Source organism: Capsicum annuum, chromosome 4 (assembly GCF_002878395.1).
Source record: "Capsicum annuum cultivar UCD-10X-F1 chromosome 4, UCD10Xv1.1, whole genome shotgun sequence".
Classification (NCBI taxonomy): Eukaryota; Viridiplantae; Streptophyta; class Magnoliopsida; order Solanales; family Solanaceae; genus Capsicum; species Capsicum annuum.
The window spans coordinates 225116972-225135122 of NC_061114.1; the positions used below are offsets into that span (position 1 = coordinate 225116972).

General features: G+C 33.4%; 1 protein-coding gene across 3 annotated transcripts; it reads left to right on the forward strand.

Moving 5' to 3' along the window:
* The first annotated feature begins 7336 nt into the window (after window positions 1-7336).
* Window positions 7337-15591, forward strand: LOC107867079 (protein DA1). Of its 3 annotated transcripts, none has more exons than XM_016713193.2 (13): window positions 7337-7537; window positions 7692-7715; window positions 8501-8652; window positions 10320-10404; window positions 10798-10969; window positions 11816-11936; window positions 12489-12572; window positions 13167-13286; window positions 13394-13606; window positions 13730-13792; window positions 13912-14030; window positions 14690-14748; window positions 15049-15591. In XM_016713193.2, exons 3-13 carry the CDS (start codon window positions 8542-8544, stop codon window positions 15363-15365), a joined length of 1464 nt encoding a protein of 487 aa, XP_016568679.1. In that variant the 5' UTR covers window positions 7337-7537; window positions 7692-7715; window positions 8501-8541; the 3' UTR covers window positions 15366-15591. The 3 variants fall into 3 exon arrangements, with proteins under 3 accessions (XP_016568679.1, XP_016568680.1, XP_016568678.1); XM_016713194.2 differs by having other exon boundaries at window positions 7376-7393; XM_016713192.2 differs by lacking the exons at window positions 7337-7537; window positions 7692-7715 and adding an exon at window positions 7938-8074.
* Window positions 15592-18151: the final 2560 nt, after the last annotated feature.

An 18151-nucleotide genomic window follows, 5' to 3' on the forward strand; every position in this document is an offset into this window, starting at 1 on the left:
CTGGCACCTATCAGAAATAACCAAGTCAAGGATTCAAATTAAATAATTAAAATATGAGAAACAAATAAAATAAAATAAAATAAAATATAGAGAGAGAAACTTATGTAGAGGAATAAATGGAGCAACATATAATGACAAAAACCTAAGTCAGGTAATCGCATGAATGTAAAAAAGATAAAAATGAACAAATTGTTTCTTTTATCTGTTTGATAATGATATATAGAACCCTATATTAGATGTAGCTTAGAGGTATATGTAACATGTCAATTGAACTGTCTATATTATTGTTTGGCCCTACCATTTTTCATATAATTGCTAAATCTATGCCCACACACAAACACCCCACTCCTCCCCCAAAACAAATTATTTGCACCTTATGCCTTCTTCTTCCTTTTTTTTTCTCACTCACTTCTTAAATTTTGTTCCTATTAGTTAGTTTTATGTGATTAAATTTCATCTTTAGGGTGTGTTTGGTAAGGAAAAATATCTTCCCCGGAAAATATGTCGGACGTTCTTATTTATTTTCTTGTGTTCATACAGGAAAATTTAGATAATTAAATATTATGAAAAGTGGGGGAGGGGTTAAGGGGTACGGTGAGGGTGGTGGAGATATAGGAGCTAGCTACGGGTGGCCGGTTTGGAGATGAGGTATACTAAAGGGTACTGAGGATACAATTAATGTGAATTGTGGAACGATACTTGTAGAACTTATTTTTCATACTTCTATTAGGAAGTAACCTTTTTTATTTTTAAGTGCCCTAACTTTTTTCTAGAAAAAATATTCTTAAAAAATGTTGATCAACCGTATATGAAAAGAAGTGATATTTTCCTCCCTGTAGAACACACCCTAAAAGTAGTTAATACAGTTCAATTTTTTGTTGATAACTTTAAACAACTAAAACTAACAAGACCAGTGTAAAATATAGGGATTATTACATTATACACCAGCCTATAAAAGCTCGCAATAATAAATCATTCCAATCTTCATTTTTAGAAAAATAAGTTTTCACCAATATAATCAATATATATAGGGTTCTAATTTATCGATTATATATTCACTATACTTTTATTAAACAGTGAGCACATACTGATGACGACGACTACGATGGATGGATTATGAAAAAATCCTAGCTAGATCCCTAGTCGATGATAAATCCGTATTATATTAATCGGACTTTAATATCGGTATTGGAAACTGAATGAATTAAAAAAAAAGGAGAAAAAAGTATAGGAGGATTAAAAAACTTTAGGCAACTTGCTAAAAATGTTAATATGGAATAAAATAGCGTCCTTAAAACGGCAATTTGTGCAAATCGTGTATCATCATCACCACTAGTAGCACCTTGTATATATGGGCCCAAAGTAAAGCCTGGCTTATTTAAATGTTATGGGCAAATGGAATACTAGGGTTTGATACTTATTATGATAGATCAACGATGGAAATTAAAGCAGCCACTCCCACTTGCACTCCAAAATATTATCTCATAATAATTATAATTTTATACTAAAGTTTTTCTTTTAAAGAAAATTGTTATTTCAAAGTTTTAGTACGTCATTTTCAGTGAGAGGGAAAAAAACCCACAAAAGAATGGGTACAAAAAGATAAGTGGAAAGATGATTTCCTCTCTCTCTACTTTGTTTTTCTACTAAATTCCTCTACTTTTCTTTTCTTTTCTAATTGAGGTGTTCAGACTAATTTGCTTGTCAGGATATCTGTCATCTTTCATCAGTAACATGCAAAATTGTTGAGATTTCTTATCTGAAACCTTCGACCTTCGCTGAGATTTGAAGGCTATTCTTGGATTGTACGAATTGTCCGAAGAGGATTGTTTACTTGTACGAAGAACATGAAAAATTGAGTGTTTCTTATTACAACTTGAAAACTTATGATTCTCAACTTGCTTCATTGACTACTAGCTAGACCGTTAATGCTCCTCTTTTTTCCTTTTGTATTAGCACTAATGGCAAACAGCATAAAGATCCATCATTTATTTATTTGGTCACCTCAATAAATTAATACTATATACTTGTTCCTCATATATTTGTTATCTTTTTCGTACGGAAGAACGATGTAAAATGATTTGTGTGATGTGTCCGCATCTGTCTTTAATTATAGTAAATCAAATATAATGTGCATTGTCTTCCAAAATAAGAGAAATCTATAAATCTCATCCTAATTAATTGGTTGGTAGTGATTATTAGTATTACTAAAAAAAAAAAAAAAAAGATTATCGTCATATGGTGGTGTGGTCTTGATAAAAATAAACCAGAAATTATAAAATTGAGGAGAGCCGAGAGCATAAGCTCAATCTTTATTTGAGTTCGTATTCAAATACTGCTTGCAGAAAATAAAGCTCAAGTATACAAGTTCAGTGTGATAGATAAGAAAAAATAGCTATAATATCTTAACTAAACTATTTTTATACAAAATAATTCTTCTTAAAAGTTCATGTTGTTGGAAAATGGAAATCCATTTGTATGAGATCAAATTCCAATGACCACCAATGAGAGATAAGCATGTGCAAAAATATATGAACCCTTGATTCTCCATTTTATTAGGGCATATTCGACTTATGGTTGGCTTTAATTACCTGCCTTTACTTATAATGAATCTATTCTATTAACTCCTTATACTGAGTAGGCCTTTTAAGAATAAGAATATTCATTATAGTGAGAGCTTGTATTTGTTGTGTTGTCAACCTATGGTGAAACGTGCTAGAAATTTCGCTGAGAATATTTAATATTATTATGATACGTAGATGAGATTTGATTTATCTATCTCACTGGTTGAAGATAGGGAGCTCAACGTTTAATATGTATATTTAAAAGTTATTAAGTATATTATAGAAATGTTTTTTGCATTTACTATATTTTTTGCATTTACTATATTTTTTTATGAAGAACGTTCAACTAACCACCTTTTACGTTACATATTATGTCTATGTTGTCAATCAAACATCCGTGAGCAACTCTTCTTCTTTATCAGAGTCTTAGACCAGCTAATAAAAAGGTGTAGTTTTAGACCTTACTTTATCAATATTTATATCAAATCAAAATATCAAATATTTGAACTTAGCAGTACTTAGAGTTAAAAAGTTTCGTCACATTGATTTTTTTTTTAACAAAAAAAAGTGCACTGACAACTTAGTATTTGAATCACCGTAGCTTCCAATTCTAGCTAGTGTGAGTACGTCATGCATGCGCACCATAAATGTAATGACAAATATGACTTGCAATTAACTATAATATCATTATGAATAATGAAACGAATTGAATAAAATAATTCACATGGAAGTTTAAGAAATTAATAATTATTTTTAGTAGTGCATGCTGTCAAGTTTTGTTTTGCCAGTATAATATTTGTAGCATAGTTATAAATGTGATTCATTAAATGCAGTGTGACGGAATGCATGTAATATACACTTTGATCATCTAATTTATCAATAAAACCAAAATATGTATTACATATTATATACTTCGGCTGCAAGTATTGTGTATATATGTATATTATATGTATAGCGCATTATGAATATGCTATCTAGATATTGTTTCGTTAGGGGTTTTACTTGTTTACAAACTGAAAATTGATGAACCAAATCGATAATAGAGAAAATCGGACCGAACCAATCAATATGCACCCCTAGGTTTAGAGGTGATGTCTTACATGCAATGGGAAAATATGCTGGAATTACCCACAGTTATACTCAGATTTAAGTATTGGAAACTTACATAAATGTATCCTTCAATCGTCTAATTTACTAGCACAATCATAATATACACTACAATGATACACGAGGAAACTATGAAAATGGAAACACACAAAATACGGAAACACAAACACAATGGAAACAAGGAAACGAAAATAATGAAAGAGTAAAGGATAGAAAATAGACACAAGAGAAAGAACGTAGGCAAAACACAATTTACTAAATTGAGACCCCCAAACATAATCCAACTAACAACAACAACAAATCCAGTGTATTCCCACAAATTCGGGTCTGGGAAGGGTAAGATGTACGCAATCCATGCCACTACCTCCGAAGAAGTAGAGAGACAAACATAATCCAACTAGAAGCACCTAAATTTTACGAAGACCGAGAGGGAAATTGAACCCTCACAACCAACATTTCTCAACAATCAATAAAGCTCCCAACAAACTTCAATAACACTCTCAAGTGTAAACTCGTTCAAAAATCATCTAACCTTAAAATAGAGAGAAGATTACCGATTTATAGCCTAGGCTATTTATTACTATTGGGCCCAAAAGTGACCCAAAAATCAAATACTCAAGATTATGGGCACAAAAGTGACCCAAGAGCCCAAATACCCACATGTTGGCACATATTCTCTCCCTTTGCTTCATTGGACCTCGTAAACTCCACACTATCTTCCAAACACGATGTTGTCCAACTCTCCTATGGATGAGATAATCAGGTGTAGTTCCTTCCCAAGCTATATAATCCTTCAAGGTCCAACACTCTTTTGGATGATATAATCAAGTGTAGTTCCTTCCCAAGCTATCCTCCAATTACGTATTTGCTTTTCTAGAATGACCAAATCTTGGATCCTTAGGTGCAATCTTTGAAGCATAGATCTCAAAAGAGTGAAGCCAATTCGGCTTGTGTCACTACTTATATACTTTGCCCATTATATTTTGTATTTATATATATATATATATATATATATATATATATAAAGAGGCAAAGCCAACCTTTTACTAGAGGGTTCATCCGAACCTCCTCCGACAGAAAAATATATTATTAATACATGATTAAAATATTTTGTATGCATATATTATATATGTGAACCCATTTCGACTAGTTTTACTTCAAATTTTGTACCACCACGCCGGAAATTCTGGCTCCACCGTTGTGTCTATATATAGTACATGCATATTTTCTATAAACATATAGTAATATTTATTCATTGTATACCTATCTTGTAAATATAATGATCCAAATTGGACTAAAATTTTCTATCAATTATATACACAATAATGGGCCAAATTTAACTTAATGAATTGGGTCATAGGATGACAAACTTCTCATGATAACAAGGCCAGCCCCTTTTTACTGGGCCATGTAAGACGGCAATTGACAATATTTGCCTAATTGCAGAGATAGCCACTTTTAGTAACCTCATTTAACACAACCAAAATTTCATAGATTTTTGTAACAGACCATTTTAAAATCAATTTCAGACTCACAAATTTGAAATTTCAAAAAAAAATCATATATTTATATCTGAAGTTTAGTTTTGGCAAGTCAATCTTCAACCAAAACGTTCAAATTTTTGTTTGACATTTGACATTTTATCTTTATCTAAAGTCTTGCCTAAATATCTAAAGTTAACTGCATTATTTTTCGTTCTCTAGTTTCAAACATTGATTCAATTTGTAAATTTTAGAATCCAATTTAGGTTTCTCATAACTTGGCCATTTGCAACCTTTTCTACTTGATCTTTTTTCTCGTGTTAATTGAGAAATTTAAGGTATTAATTAAGAATTTTAAATATATTTCAAATTTGTATGATCGAAGAAAGAAGTTTGAAGCAAAACAAGAAGAGAAAAAGGCCAAAACAAACATGGTAATCTACAAAAGAAACACAATTATAAAGGTAGACCCGCAATTACAAAAATTAATGAGCAAGTCAAAGTTTGTAATGGTGAAACAGGGACTGAGCCAAAGGATGGTCAAATGCACATCCATCGCCGAAAAATTATGCGATGAATGTAGGTTAAATATTAGACATTATAAGTTTATATTTAATTTTACACACTCTTAATATAGCTGAGAATAAAATTTGCACACCCTTCATCAAATTTCTGGCTCCATCACAGTCGTGAAATGTGAGTTCATGGATGGCAAATAGTCATAGATAACAAAATTGCGTAAACATCATCCTCCCTAAATCTTACTTATAGGATTACAGGATTACAGAATGTGTTATTATTATTGATACACTATTATTTAAACTTTACTATTCCTAAATTTCAAAAGCACCATAACCTAATACCTTTTTTTATAACATAATTATACAATACTAAAAAGCAAGATATACATAATTATACAATATGATTTAAATTTGAATTTTGACCTTTTAATCATTTCTTAATGGAGTCCCACAAGCTAATGAAATTTTCTCAAATGTACCTACACTAAGAGATCCAAAACTTCAAAAGACTTAACGTGTCATCTTTCCAAAATATATAATTATATTAAGTATTGAAATTTGCCTCTCAAGTGATAAATAGAAGTATTAGACCCACCAAAACATAAAATTTTATAATTTCTTTTACCATTTGGAAGTCCCCACGCACACAAAAAAAATCAAAAGTGTATTAAGTCAAATTATGTCAATATGTTTTTTTTTTCCCTAAGAAAAGAAAAGTACACATAAAAACCTCTTTTTTTGACTATCACTTTTCAATTTGCATTTGTTTAGTATGCTGATCATGTTTTTTTGGCTTGGACACCTCGACAGCATTTAGCAGTAAATTATATTTATAGTTCAAATTATATGTTTTAATTGGATACTGAACACTTGATAAATTATTTCTATTACTTATTTTTAATTCAAATTTTGATTATTTTGCATGAATTATTATTACTTATCAAGTGTTCATTGCATGAATAAATTATTCAATTAAAATATATTATTTTCTTAATTATATACATTAACCTCAATAAATAGTAAGATCTCAAATATGCTTCATTGGAATTGATTCATATAATTTAAAATATTAGGCACTCAATCTTTTATTATTAATTGAACTATCTGACAAACACTTAAAAACATTTATGAAAGTATTTCAAAAATTCTAACTAAAAATATCTAAGTAGAATACTTTATAACATATTCAAATGTTAAACTAAAACAAGGTGTGGTTTACGTGTCTAATCCTTTTGTTTTTTTCTAAAATATTAAACAAAGAGTATAAACACTAAAAAAGGATAACTTGATGTACTCTAAAGCTTTCGTTATGTAGGGATTTAGAGAAGAACGAGATTACAAAATTCTATCATTACACTTTTATAAAATGTTATTTCATAGATTGAATATGTGACTTCCTGATTACATGCTAATAACTTTCTCAATTACTTGAAGATAACATAATACATATGTATTGCTGTAAATTACTCTCCGTAAATTATCTTCTCCGTTTATTTTTATTTTTTTATTAGCATAGAATTAATAAGCAGTAAATAATAAGAATATTTTATTTTATTATTTTTTAAATATAATAGATTTTTTTTAAAATCTTAAAAGTGAATAAATAAAGTCTATGTAAAAGTTCAAACATATCACTTTGACCAAAGTCCATAATTAGGCATAAATTTTGCAAGTGCCTAATTTTTCAACGTCTCTTCAATAGCATATACACATTTGCCCTGTATATAATTTTTTTTTTCTTTTTCTTCATTTCGAAGCTCGATTTCGTGAAGTAAATAGACTTTGAATAATCATTAATTGCTCCAAAAATACGCGCATAAATGCTTGAATGGGGGATTCTGAATTTCTGACTTCTGAAGAAAAAGTAAAAGATTCTTTTTTAATTGAAAAAAAAAAGAAATTTTTAAAAAAGGGGCAATAAAAAGGAACAATCTTTTTGCTATTGGCATGTTACTTTTGTATTAATTGGCCATTTTTTTTTTTTAATCTGGGGTCTTTTTCTTTTTGCTAATTTGCAGATTCTTGGTGCTTTTGGGTACAAGGTGAGTAATTTATCTCTTTTTTTTTTTGTTCAATCTGATTGTTATGTTTTTTATTTTTTTTTATAAAATAAATAATTATAGTGTCCAGAGCAGCTTGTGTGCAGCTCGACTAATTCTACCGGATACCTCATACCTCCCACTAATAATATGTGTTAGGTAACTCCGTCGATCGAGGCTAGAACAGGAAGAGGCACCTAGTGACTAGTGTTCTTTATGGTTCTTGATTGTTAATAATGGACATGTTGAGCTGGAAGAATCTATCTTTTTATGTAGCTGTTTGCTTATAAATACTTTCCTGTAAATTTTAGATAACCCCTTTTGAATGCTTGAGTTTTAAGTTCCTTTTTTTGTCATGGGTGGTGGGTTTTTTTTCCTTCTTTTTCTTATGTGATCTGTTGTTTTTGGTTTACTTATATGTTGAAGTAAATTCGTCGATGGAGAATGGAAAATGAAAGGAAAGAATGCTATGTTGATTTCATTTCCATGTTTGTGGTCTGATCACCAATGTGATTGAAAAACAAATTGATTTAAATGAGAAAATTTGAAGCATATTTGCAAAGTTCCCCAATTTTGCAAGTCATGTTGGCAAGCCTATTTACTCTTTAGCATCTTTGGTACATTGGTTTTGTCATAGTTTTTATTAGATAATCCAAAGAGCTTAAACACAATGTTGCATATTGTGTGTCATGACTGAAAGCTCAAATATTGGGCTGGATAAATATTAGTGTTGAAATGTTATTGTTTTGTATGTATTTCATTGGGACTACATTCATGTTTTTCTGCAGGTAAAAGCATTGCCGATAATGAGCCAGTAGCATTTCACCTAATGGGCTGGCTGAACAAAATATTCAAAGGTTCTAACCATAAGGTTTCGGAAGGCCAATATAACTGGAGATGTGAAGGACATACAGAGGCGGATGATCCATCTACAGCAGAGGTAAGTGTGGCATTAAATTAATGTCCAAAGAGCTCATCATCCAGATAAACTGGCGTCCTATCCTATGTATTTACTAAGGATGCTCCTAAAACACCGGACATGCCTTTAAATTGCTTACTTTATTTGTAATATCGCTGAGAATATTCGGGAATTCAGATTACCAAAACTTAGCAAGTATAAGGGCTTATAATTATCAGCTTAATAGGTAATGTGGTATGGTTGGTGATTTATCCATGGTTACAGGAAGGTGCTGTGTATATCAAGTAGATGACGTTCTTCTGGTGCATTAGTGTTTGCTTTATTCTAAAGTTACAAGTCCACTTACTTGAATACGAAAGGTCCTTTCTGAAGTCTAGGGCGACATTGTCTAAAGCGATAACAGGCCATTCAGTCTTAACTTCCATAGGCAATGTGAAGAAGGCTTTGAAGCAGTACGCTTATAATGAAGCTGTTTGAAATTTGAAAGAGATTCTTTGTTTTATGTTGATGATTGGTATATATGTGGTATATGAGTTGGTTATTTTAATACCACTGGTGCAAAAACTTGAGGACTTTGGTAAGGCTAATAATGCAAAATTTCACTACAACTGTTCGAATTTTGTTATAATGTGGTTTTTGGGGTATAGTGTAGTGTTAGGAATAGTTCAATTAATAACACAGGATACTAGTGCACATTCTATCGGTGTTTGGAGTCTGGCTGGTAAATCTTGACTATAGCCTAGTATCCAAGGGTGTGGCTTAGTGGTCAGGGGAGAACTATGTGGTCTCAGGTTTTTGAACTAAAAATGCTAGGTAATATCTCCCCATCTGCCTAAGCTTTGGTGCCAGAGTTACGCGGTATCTGTCGATGGGAAGTAGATGGGAAGTAGCAGGTATCTGGTAGAATTAGTCGAGGTACGCACAAGCTCGCTAGGACACTATAAGAAGAAACTCGACTATAACCTATTGAAGTGTAAGTTCGTAGAGTTGAAACGGAGTTAGATGCTGAGCTTTCTCTGGGCTATATGAATCCAATGCCATTTGATAATCGTTTTGGCTCATCCAAATTAGTGGCTGCTCTTCTTGGCTTCTATGATGACTGATGGTATGGGTTCTTTGTGATTGATTCTCTAATTTTCTTGTGGTTGCATAGTCATTTGGATCTTGTATCTGATTCTGACCTTTGTAACTTGGACAGCTTTGTCCATCCCTGCTTGTATCTTGCATTGTCTAATTCTCTCGTTAATAAATTTGTTTTTGCTAGAAGTCCATATTGTTATCAATCTCAAAAACCAAATTCGCATTGTATTCTGAATTTTCAGGATAAATTGGATTGATGAGCATGATTTGCAATGTGTTAATATTTAGTCCTGCTTACCATGAATCCATTATAATCTGCTATGTTGGTATATTAAATATTCATCAAAATAGATTCTCACTGAATTTGTAACAATTAAGTCACTAAAAATGTAGAGCCGTCTTTTCATATACATATCCTTGATACTTTATTTTATGCTCAATTTGGTCATTATCTTGATAATGTGCCATTGCCAATAAAGGATCAACATCCACGTTGAACTGGAAAAGATCATTTGAACATGTCATATTCATACTGTCTGTAATATTTTTATAATGAGCATATCCTACTCATTTTTTATGCTGTGTTTGTAACTGTTTGTCTGCTGTAGGACTCTTGGTCAGAGATTGAAGAAATAGATCGAGCTATTGCAATATCTCTCTTAGAGGAGGACCAGAAAGGGAAAATTGTGATTGGTGAGTATTAGTTGCTTCCTAAGCTTCCTCAAAAGCTGCTACTTAAAGAAATGAAACAGCGAAAGTTTGCATACCTTTGAGTCTCTCCTGTACTCTCATAACCAAAAGCAGATGTTCCAGTTGCAGTTCACTGTTGACGTTATTTGGAATTCAAACTTCTCGTTGTATGTGTTCAAGGCTACTGAGTACTTTCATATAGCCGTAGTTTAGCTCATCCATAGTATAGCTTTTCATTCTATAAGGAATTTTACTTCTTTATATTAGTTCAGCTTTTAGAGTCCACTAAGCATTCTGTGGACGATTGTTAGGAACTAGATGCACTTGTTTATTTCCTTGATGAAAAATTATGTTTGCTTGATTTTCTAATTATTCCTTTTCTTTGATTTTTGGCAGATAGTGAATCACAACTGAAAGAAGATGAACAACTTGCAAGAGCTCTGCAGGAGAGCTTGAATGTCGAATCTCCACCTCAACATGTAAGCAGAAATGATCACGGAGGCACGAATGGATATGGACATGGAAACTTCTATCATCCAATACCTTTCCCATACTCCGCAAGCTTTAGGTATTCAAAATCTTTATAGATGTTTTGTAAAATTTTAGCGAACTTTATCTTAGTGTCATTGGGCTCCATCTAACTCATGCTTGTATTGTTTTATTAGTGTTTCTGTGTTCCTTGAATTTCCTTTTGAGTCCACTGGATATGTCCAGGGGTAGAGCTAGTTTGGAAAATCCAAAAAAATAAATGGACTACTCTTTGGAAGTGTGTGATTTAGTTAGCTAAAGTTGTTGCTACTTGTTTATTGCCCTAACTATAAAGTCTAGATATTTTACTCGCTTCTTTCTTGACGAACGTGATTTCTTTTCTCTCTTCTTTTCACTTTCTAAATTTAGTTGTAGGTGTCATTTAATAGAAATTCATGTCATGGGATTTCTGTATTATTAATGTGAGGAACAAAACATTTTCTTTTTGACCCTTTCTTTTGAAAATGGGCCCTTTGTTATTAATGTCTTATGCTTTATTTATTAGTGGATAGAGTGTTGAGAGGCAAGAGAAGGGAGCTATGTTTGAAACCCGTAACTTTGCAAGAGAAGGGAGCTATAAGTCCATTGATTTTTTCTATCATTGCTTTCTACGTTTAGGTTATTTTTACGTATTTCTCCAATGTTCCCTCGCTTTACTCTCTTCTTCGTGTGCGTGCTTGAGTTACTGGATGGCTGTGTTCAATAGTGGGCTGTAAGAAATCTTAAGTGAGCCCGTCGATTTCAGTGAACATACTAAATTCCTTGTATAAGCAAATACTGAAGTTTGTTATAAGACATTAAGAATTAACACTATGGGATAACTGCTTTTAAAAAAAAGAATTAACTAAACTGCTTTTAGACGTAATGTGTTATTTTTTTGTGGTAGGGTATGTGCAGGTTGTAGCACTGAAATCGGTCATGGACGATTTTTGAGTTGCATGGGAGCAGTATGGCATCCAGAGTGCTTTAGATGCCATGCCTGTAACCAACCAATATCTGATTATGAGGTGCAATACTGCATAGTTTTTAATTGTTTTAGTTGAGTCTTGTTATTGTGGTGTGTATTACTGTTTTTGCTTTTCCAAAATTTTTTCATAATAATGGTGCCAAGTCAAAGCAAATGTTGATTTGGGCTATTTAGGCAACCCAACGCGAAAAATGTCACAGGCGGTGGGATTGAGGCAGGAGCAGGTGCACTATAAATTGCTACCGATCTACTTTAGAAACAATCATTTAATGTAAATGACTTGCTATAAAATACAATATTGAAAATATGTCCGACAGTCAGAAGGCAATTTGCTCATTCTGGAAATATGAGAAGCGACAAGTATCAATATTTTGTTCGTCCGGTGGCAAGTTATAGCATTTAGCAATATGCACACATCATCCATAAGATGTTCAAAACTTTCTGTAACTAAGAACTGATTTTGTTGTTAGTTGTTATCATATTGTGTGTTGGGTAATGTACGTTAACTGTCGGCATCAGAAAGTGATAGAACATCAATTATATGACAATTATAGTCATGAAGTTTTAACTTTTGGATGTATTAAATGTGCAGTTTTCAATGTCTGGGAACTATCCCTATCACAAAACATGCTACAAGGAGCATTATCACCCGAAATGTGATGTCTGCAAGCACTTTGTAAGTACGAAATGATTATTTCTCGTAAATTTTCTGCAGAATTCCTCTTACATTTTCTACTTAAAAAGGAGATTATTTAATTTACCGAGTGTTATTAGTTGCTGTGGCAATAAACACTGATTTTTGCTCTTTTTTATATTGTTTCCTTAATGCTTGACATGCTTTACTTGAGCCGAGGGTCTATCGGAAACAACCTCTCTACCTTCACAAGCTAGGGCTAAGGTTTCATGCACTCTACCCTCCCCTGACACAACTTGTGGGGATTACACTGTGTATGCTGTTGTTTCCTTGATGCTTGAATAATGTTGATGAGGTCTTTCAATCTACCATTTTCCGGTAGTTCTGTCTTTTCTAGTCTAGAAAAACATGGACTGTTCCTGTCTTTTTTGGTCTAAATGTCATGGTTTGTAATAGTTTAATCTTTGTTCTTCCTAGCATAATTAGCGAACTAATTAAGTGTATGGTAGGTGTCTCAACATTTTACCGAGTACAGATCATTTAGAACTTGGTATAGGTTATGCTGGTTCAAAATCCATCTAGCTGCTGATAATGTATCATTTCTTTGAGATTCATTAAATGTTCCTGTCTGTCCAGATTCCAACAAATGCGGCTGGGCTTATTGAATACAGAGCACATCCATTTTGGTCACAGAAGTATTGTCCTTTTCATGAGCATGATGGAACACCCCGTTGCTGTAGCTGTGAGCGAATGGAGGTGAGGCGGATGAAGCAGAACAAGATTTCTGGAGGAACCTCTTTGTGTTATCAGCAAAATTCTTGTAATTAACTTTTATAATGTGTAAAATTTCGGTTTGACTGCAGCCACGGGATACAAGATATATTGCCCTTGAGGATGGTCGAAAGCTCTGTCTCGAGTGCTTGGACTCTGCCATAATGGATACGAGTCAGTGTCAACCCCTTTATTATGATATACAGGAATTCTATGAAGGGCTAAATATGAGAGTGGAACAGAAAGTTCCTTTGCTTCTGGTTGAGAGACATGCACTGAATGAGGCTATGGATGGAGAGAGACATGTAATTGTTTACCTTGTCCCTAGCTGCCGTTTTATCTTCTTTCATACTTGTATTTCTCCACATTCATACTGATTCCCAGTGAAGAATATATCGCTTATGTTGAGTTTTCATCCCTTTTGCCAGGGGTATCACCACATGCCTGAGACAAGAGGACTTTGCCTTTCAGAGGAACAAACTATCAGCACTGTAAGGACGTCTAGTGATATCCATTTCTTCTCCTTATTCATGATCTTGAAAACTAAAAACTTATATAGCTTTTATTCAAATGGTAAACGGGAGCTCTTACTTACCTCTAAAATTGACAGATACAAAGGCGGCCAAGAATAGGAGCTGGAAATCGGGTCATGGACATGAGAACGGAACCTTATAAATTGACACGCCGCTGTGAAGTGACTGCAATTCTTATTTTATACGGTCTACCTAGGTACTGTTCTGTTACTTCGCTCTGCAAATTGTGGGCCTGAGTGCTGCCTTTTTAACAGACCTGTTTGGTTAGTGAGAATCACGTGTCCATTCAATATATCTTGACAGAGTAAACAAAGCCACTTTATTAAATGTTGATGTAGGGATGTAGAAAAAGTTGATTAGATTTTATCTCACTCTATGTGACCATGTCAATGGTGGATGATCAATGTAATCTGGTTTGGCATCATAACTGATACTTGACGTGCATTAGGAGCTTCTCATCACATTCGTGGTGCTAGTGAGGGCTTCTAGAATGCCATTCATTTCACAATGCGTGATTCTGGGCTCTCTAAAATCTTTGGCTTCTTCGCTGGTCTGATAAAATACTTTTAGATTCCTCTGGACTATGTAGTAACTTTTCATCTGATATCTGTACATACCACAATCCTAACCTTGTTTCTTTTTCGTGATGCTTTCTGGCTGGAATCCAATTTTTTATCTCTGGGAAAAATTGTGTGAATTGTCTGTTTGACAGAATAGGAATCAGCCATTACCTCTGTACTTTAGGTTTAAGCTTCATGTATTTGTACCATCAAGCGGAAGCATTAACTTTCCTTTTTGTAAGTGGAACCTTTAGTTTGATATCTTGCATTCGATATATGACATGAGTCTATGCAGGTTGCTGACTGGGTCAATCCTTGCGCATGAGATGATGCATGCATGGCTTCGACTAAGAGGTGCTCGCCCATCTCTTCTCCTCCCTTATTAATTTGAGTGTTCATCTTTTTCTGTGCCCCAATTCAGTATCTGCTCCTCCACAATAATGGTAAATATATAACACAAACTCTTTTATGTAAAAAAGGGAAAAGTAAAGAAGAACTCTCAAGTCTACTGTCTAAACTACTCCTGCATATAGAGGAACACGTTCTCTTTCCTTTCGTTGAGTACATCTATCCCGTTATCTGTGCAATGTATTGGTTACGATCATTAACTCGTGGAGTTTCTGATGTGGTCGATATGTCCTCCATCTACGATAGGTTATCGAACACTTAGCCAAGACGTTGAAGAAGGCATTTGCCAGGTACTAGCACACATGTGGTTAGAAACCCAAATAGCATCCATTTCAAGCAGCAGCGGCGCTTCAACCTCATCAGGCATGTCATCATCATCGTCAAAGCAGGGGATTAGATCTCCTTTTGAGAGGAAACTCGGGGATTTTTTCAAACACCAGATTGAATCAGACACATCGCCTATTTATGGAAACGGATTCAGAGCTGGTAACCAAGCAGTGCTTAAATACGGACTAGAAAGAACGCTGGATCATATCCGAATGACCGGAACCTTTCCTTACTGAGCACAAGGTTAGAAAGACTCACATTCATTTATTGTCAAGAAAGAAGCTTTGGTCCCTTCATATTAGTGCTTTGGACCATTGCCATATTATAATATCTTTACAAGTTGAGGAAAATACATATTTTTCTTACCTCTGTAGAGTGATCTTGACATGACAAACAAGGAATAGACACAGCAAAAATCCATTCTTTCAGAAAATTAATGAAGTCTATTAGTTTGATTTTCTACTTTGGCAGAGTGCTTTTTATATAGAACATGCAACAATTAGACAAACTCTTGTAAAGTGGATCAGTAGTAGCAGAGTTACTTGATATCTGTTGCTGGTGGGAGGTAGCAGGTATCCCGTGGACTAAGTCAAGGTGCATGAGAGCTGGCCCGAACATTATGTAAAAAAAAAAACGAGGCGATTCAACGACTATTTATTTTTAATGAATTATTATCATTCGATTCGCTGCAACCCCGTGCAATAGAACAATATTATTAATGGTACAAATGTTTTATCTTTTTTTTTTTGGTAATCAGGATATATTATATATATATATATATATAAAAGTTCTTAACGCATTATAGGGAGATTATCTGTGGGCTAGCCACTGTACAAGCACTGGCAGTAGTACATGCATTCCTAGTATTCACAACTTTAGTATTATTAAACACAAGTTGGTCAAGCGTGCGTATCCTGACCCTACGACAACTCAAGCCTTCATTTTTGTCAGCGATCAAAATATCCTCTACGGATGCTGGAGGTTTCCAAAATAGTTGTGTGGTAGTAGCTACATTCGTCTGTGCTAGTGCATGAGCCAACTTATTTTGTTCCTTTGTACACGTGCTGTAGTAACGGGTCACCCAAATTACGCATCAGGCACCTGCAATCAGACAATAAAGGTGAATCATCAGATGATAGACTTGATATGACATGAACAATTTGATCACAATCTATATTTATTTGCAATGCCATGTAACGATATTGAGTTGCAATGCTCAAACCCAAAAGTAAAGCCTAAAGTTTAGCTTCCAGAAGGCTTGGAGCAAAGATCCTGCTAGTGAAACCTAGTAACCAATCCCCATTTGAGTTTCGAAAGACACCCGCTATGGAAGTCATTTCCAACTTGGAAGTAAAAGTTGCATCAGTATTAAGCATAACAAAAGAAAGTGCAGGGGGCTTCCATTTGATGTACACTGGTATGGTTTGCTTAACTGTTCGTTGTTTACCCTCTAAAAATCAGTATTCTATGACTAACGACATCACATTATCAACAAAAATTTCAAAAGGGGTGTTGTAGAAAATACACCTATTTCGTACTAACTAGAATGCCCAAAGACAGTAGGGTAGCAACACCTTGAAGGGAATATACTGCGTTGCTTGTTGGGAGGGCTCAAGGTGCAGTAGTTGCAGGAGCCACGACAATGGATGTTGGTTCTCTGACATCCTCTGCTTGAGTTCTCGAATTTGGTCTATGATGCCCAACTGAATCCACAGTGGTTCAATGGATTCGCAGTAAATGAAGAGGTGGACAATGGTTTCTTCCATTGTGAAGTTACAGAGTCTGCAATTAGGGGAAGGGATATAGTGAATGCGAAGCAGATAAGAAGTTGTTGGGAGTCTATTATGATTAATAAGCCAAAGGAAATGCTTGATTTTAAGCGGCACGTCCAATTTCCATATCCAAGAGAAGTTGAGATTGCCCGCGTTGGGATAGATTGAGGAAAAGATTCTGTTATAGCAGGACTTCACAGTAAAGTTTTTGGAGTCTGTCAATCCCCATTTAATTTTATCTGTCGCTGAAGGGCAGTAGCGAGAAAAATGGACAACATTTGAGAGAAGCCCCCAAAATCTCAAGGCCTCAAAAATATTTAATTATTAATTTTATAATTTTATTTTCTTTTGACAATATTGAATATAGTTAAAAAAAATTTGTCATCAATCAATATAAATATTTTGAATCTTTTAATTAAACTATTCAAATCTTTATAATAATAAATAATATATTCACAATAACATCCAAGGCAATGTATTGAAAACGCATGGTTAACGTATCATTGACTTGAATTAATCCTTTCTATTATAAATAGTAATATTACTATGTGAAGTATAATACTACACTAAAAAAACAATTATTAAAAAATAAGAAAAAATAAAATTAATTTTTTATTTATTATATATACGTGTATTTTTAAGATCTCAAATTAAAATTTGACTTTAAGCTACTAATTTTATTCAAACGTCCTTGGCCAAACCCTGTGCGACAAACTTGACTCAAAAAGCATTTAGAGGTGATCAAACTCGAATCATTAGTATGTACAGTTATCCGAGGACTGAATTTTCAAAATTATAAATACTTATTTAGAGATAAATTTTTATCACACTTATTTTGAAAAAAAATTTAAAACTTGAATAGGTAAAAAAAATAGTGTACTTGGGGGTCGTTTCGTGTAAGGTATTAAAAATATATAGTCCGAGATAAAATAATAGTCCGGGATAAAATCTTTGGTGTCATGTTGGGTTGTCAAATTCGGGATAACTTATCCGTGATTAACAAATAGTATCAGGATAAGTCATCCCAGCGGATATAAATAATTCCACCATAATTTACCTATATATATAAGGTGAGATTTTGATAGTGCTCACTTCAAATTTTTTATCAATTTTATCCCTAATTTAAATTTTAATTACTTTATAAATTTTCATCCATTTTGACAAATTTGAACAATTATATGATCTCATTAAATGCTACAAGTGATGAATCATGAAAAAAATGATAGTGATACCATAAAAATTATTTATAC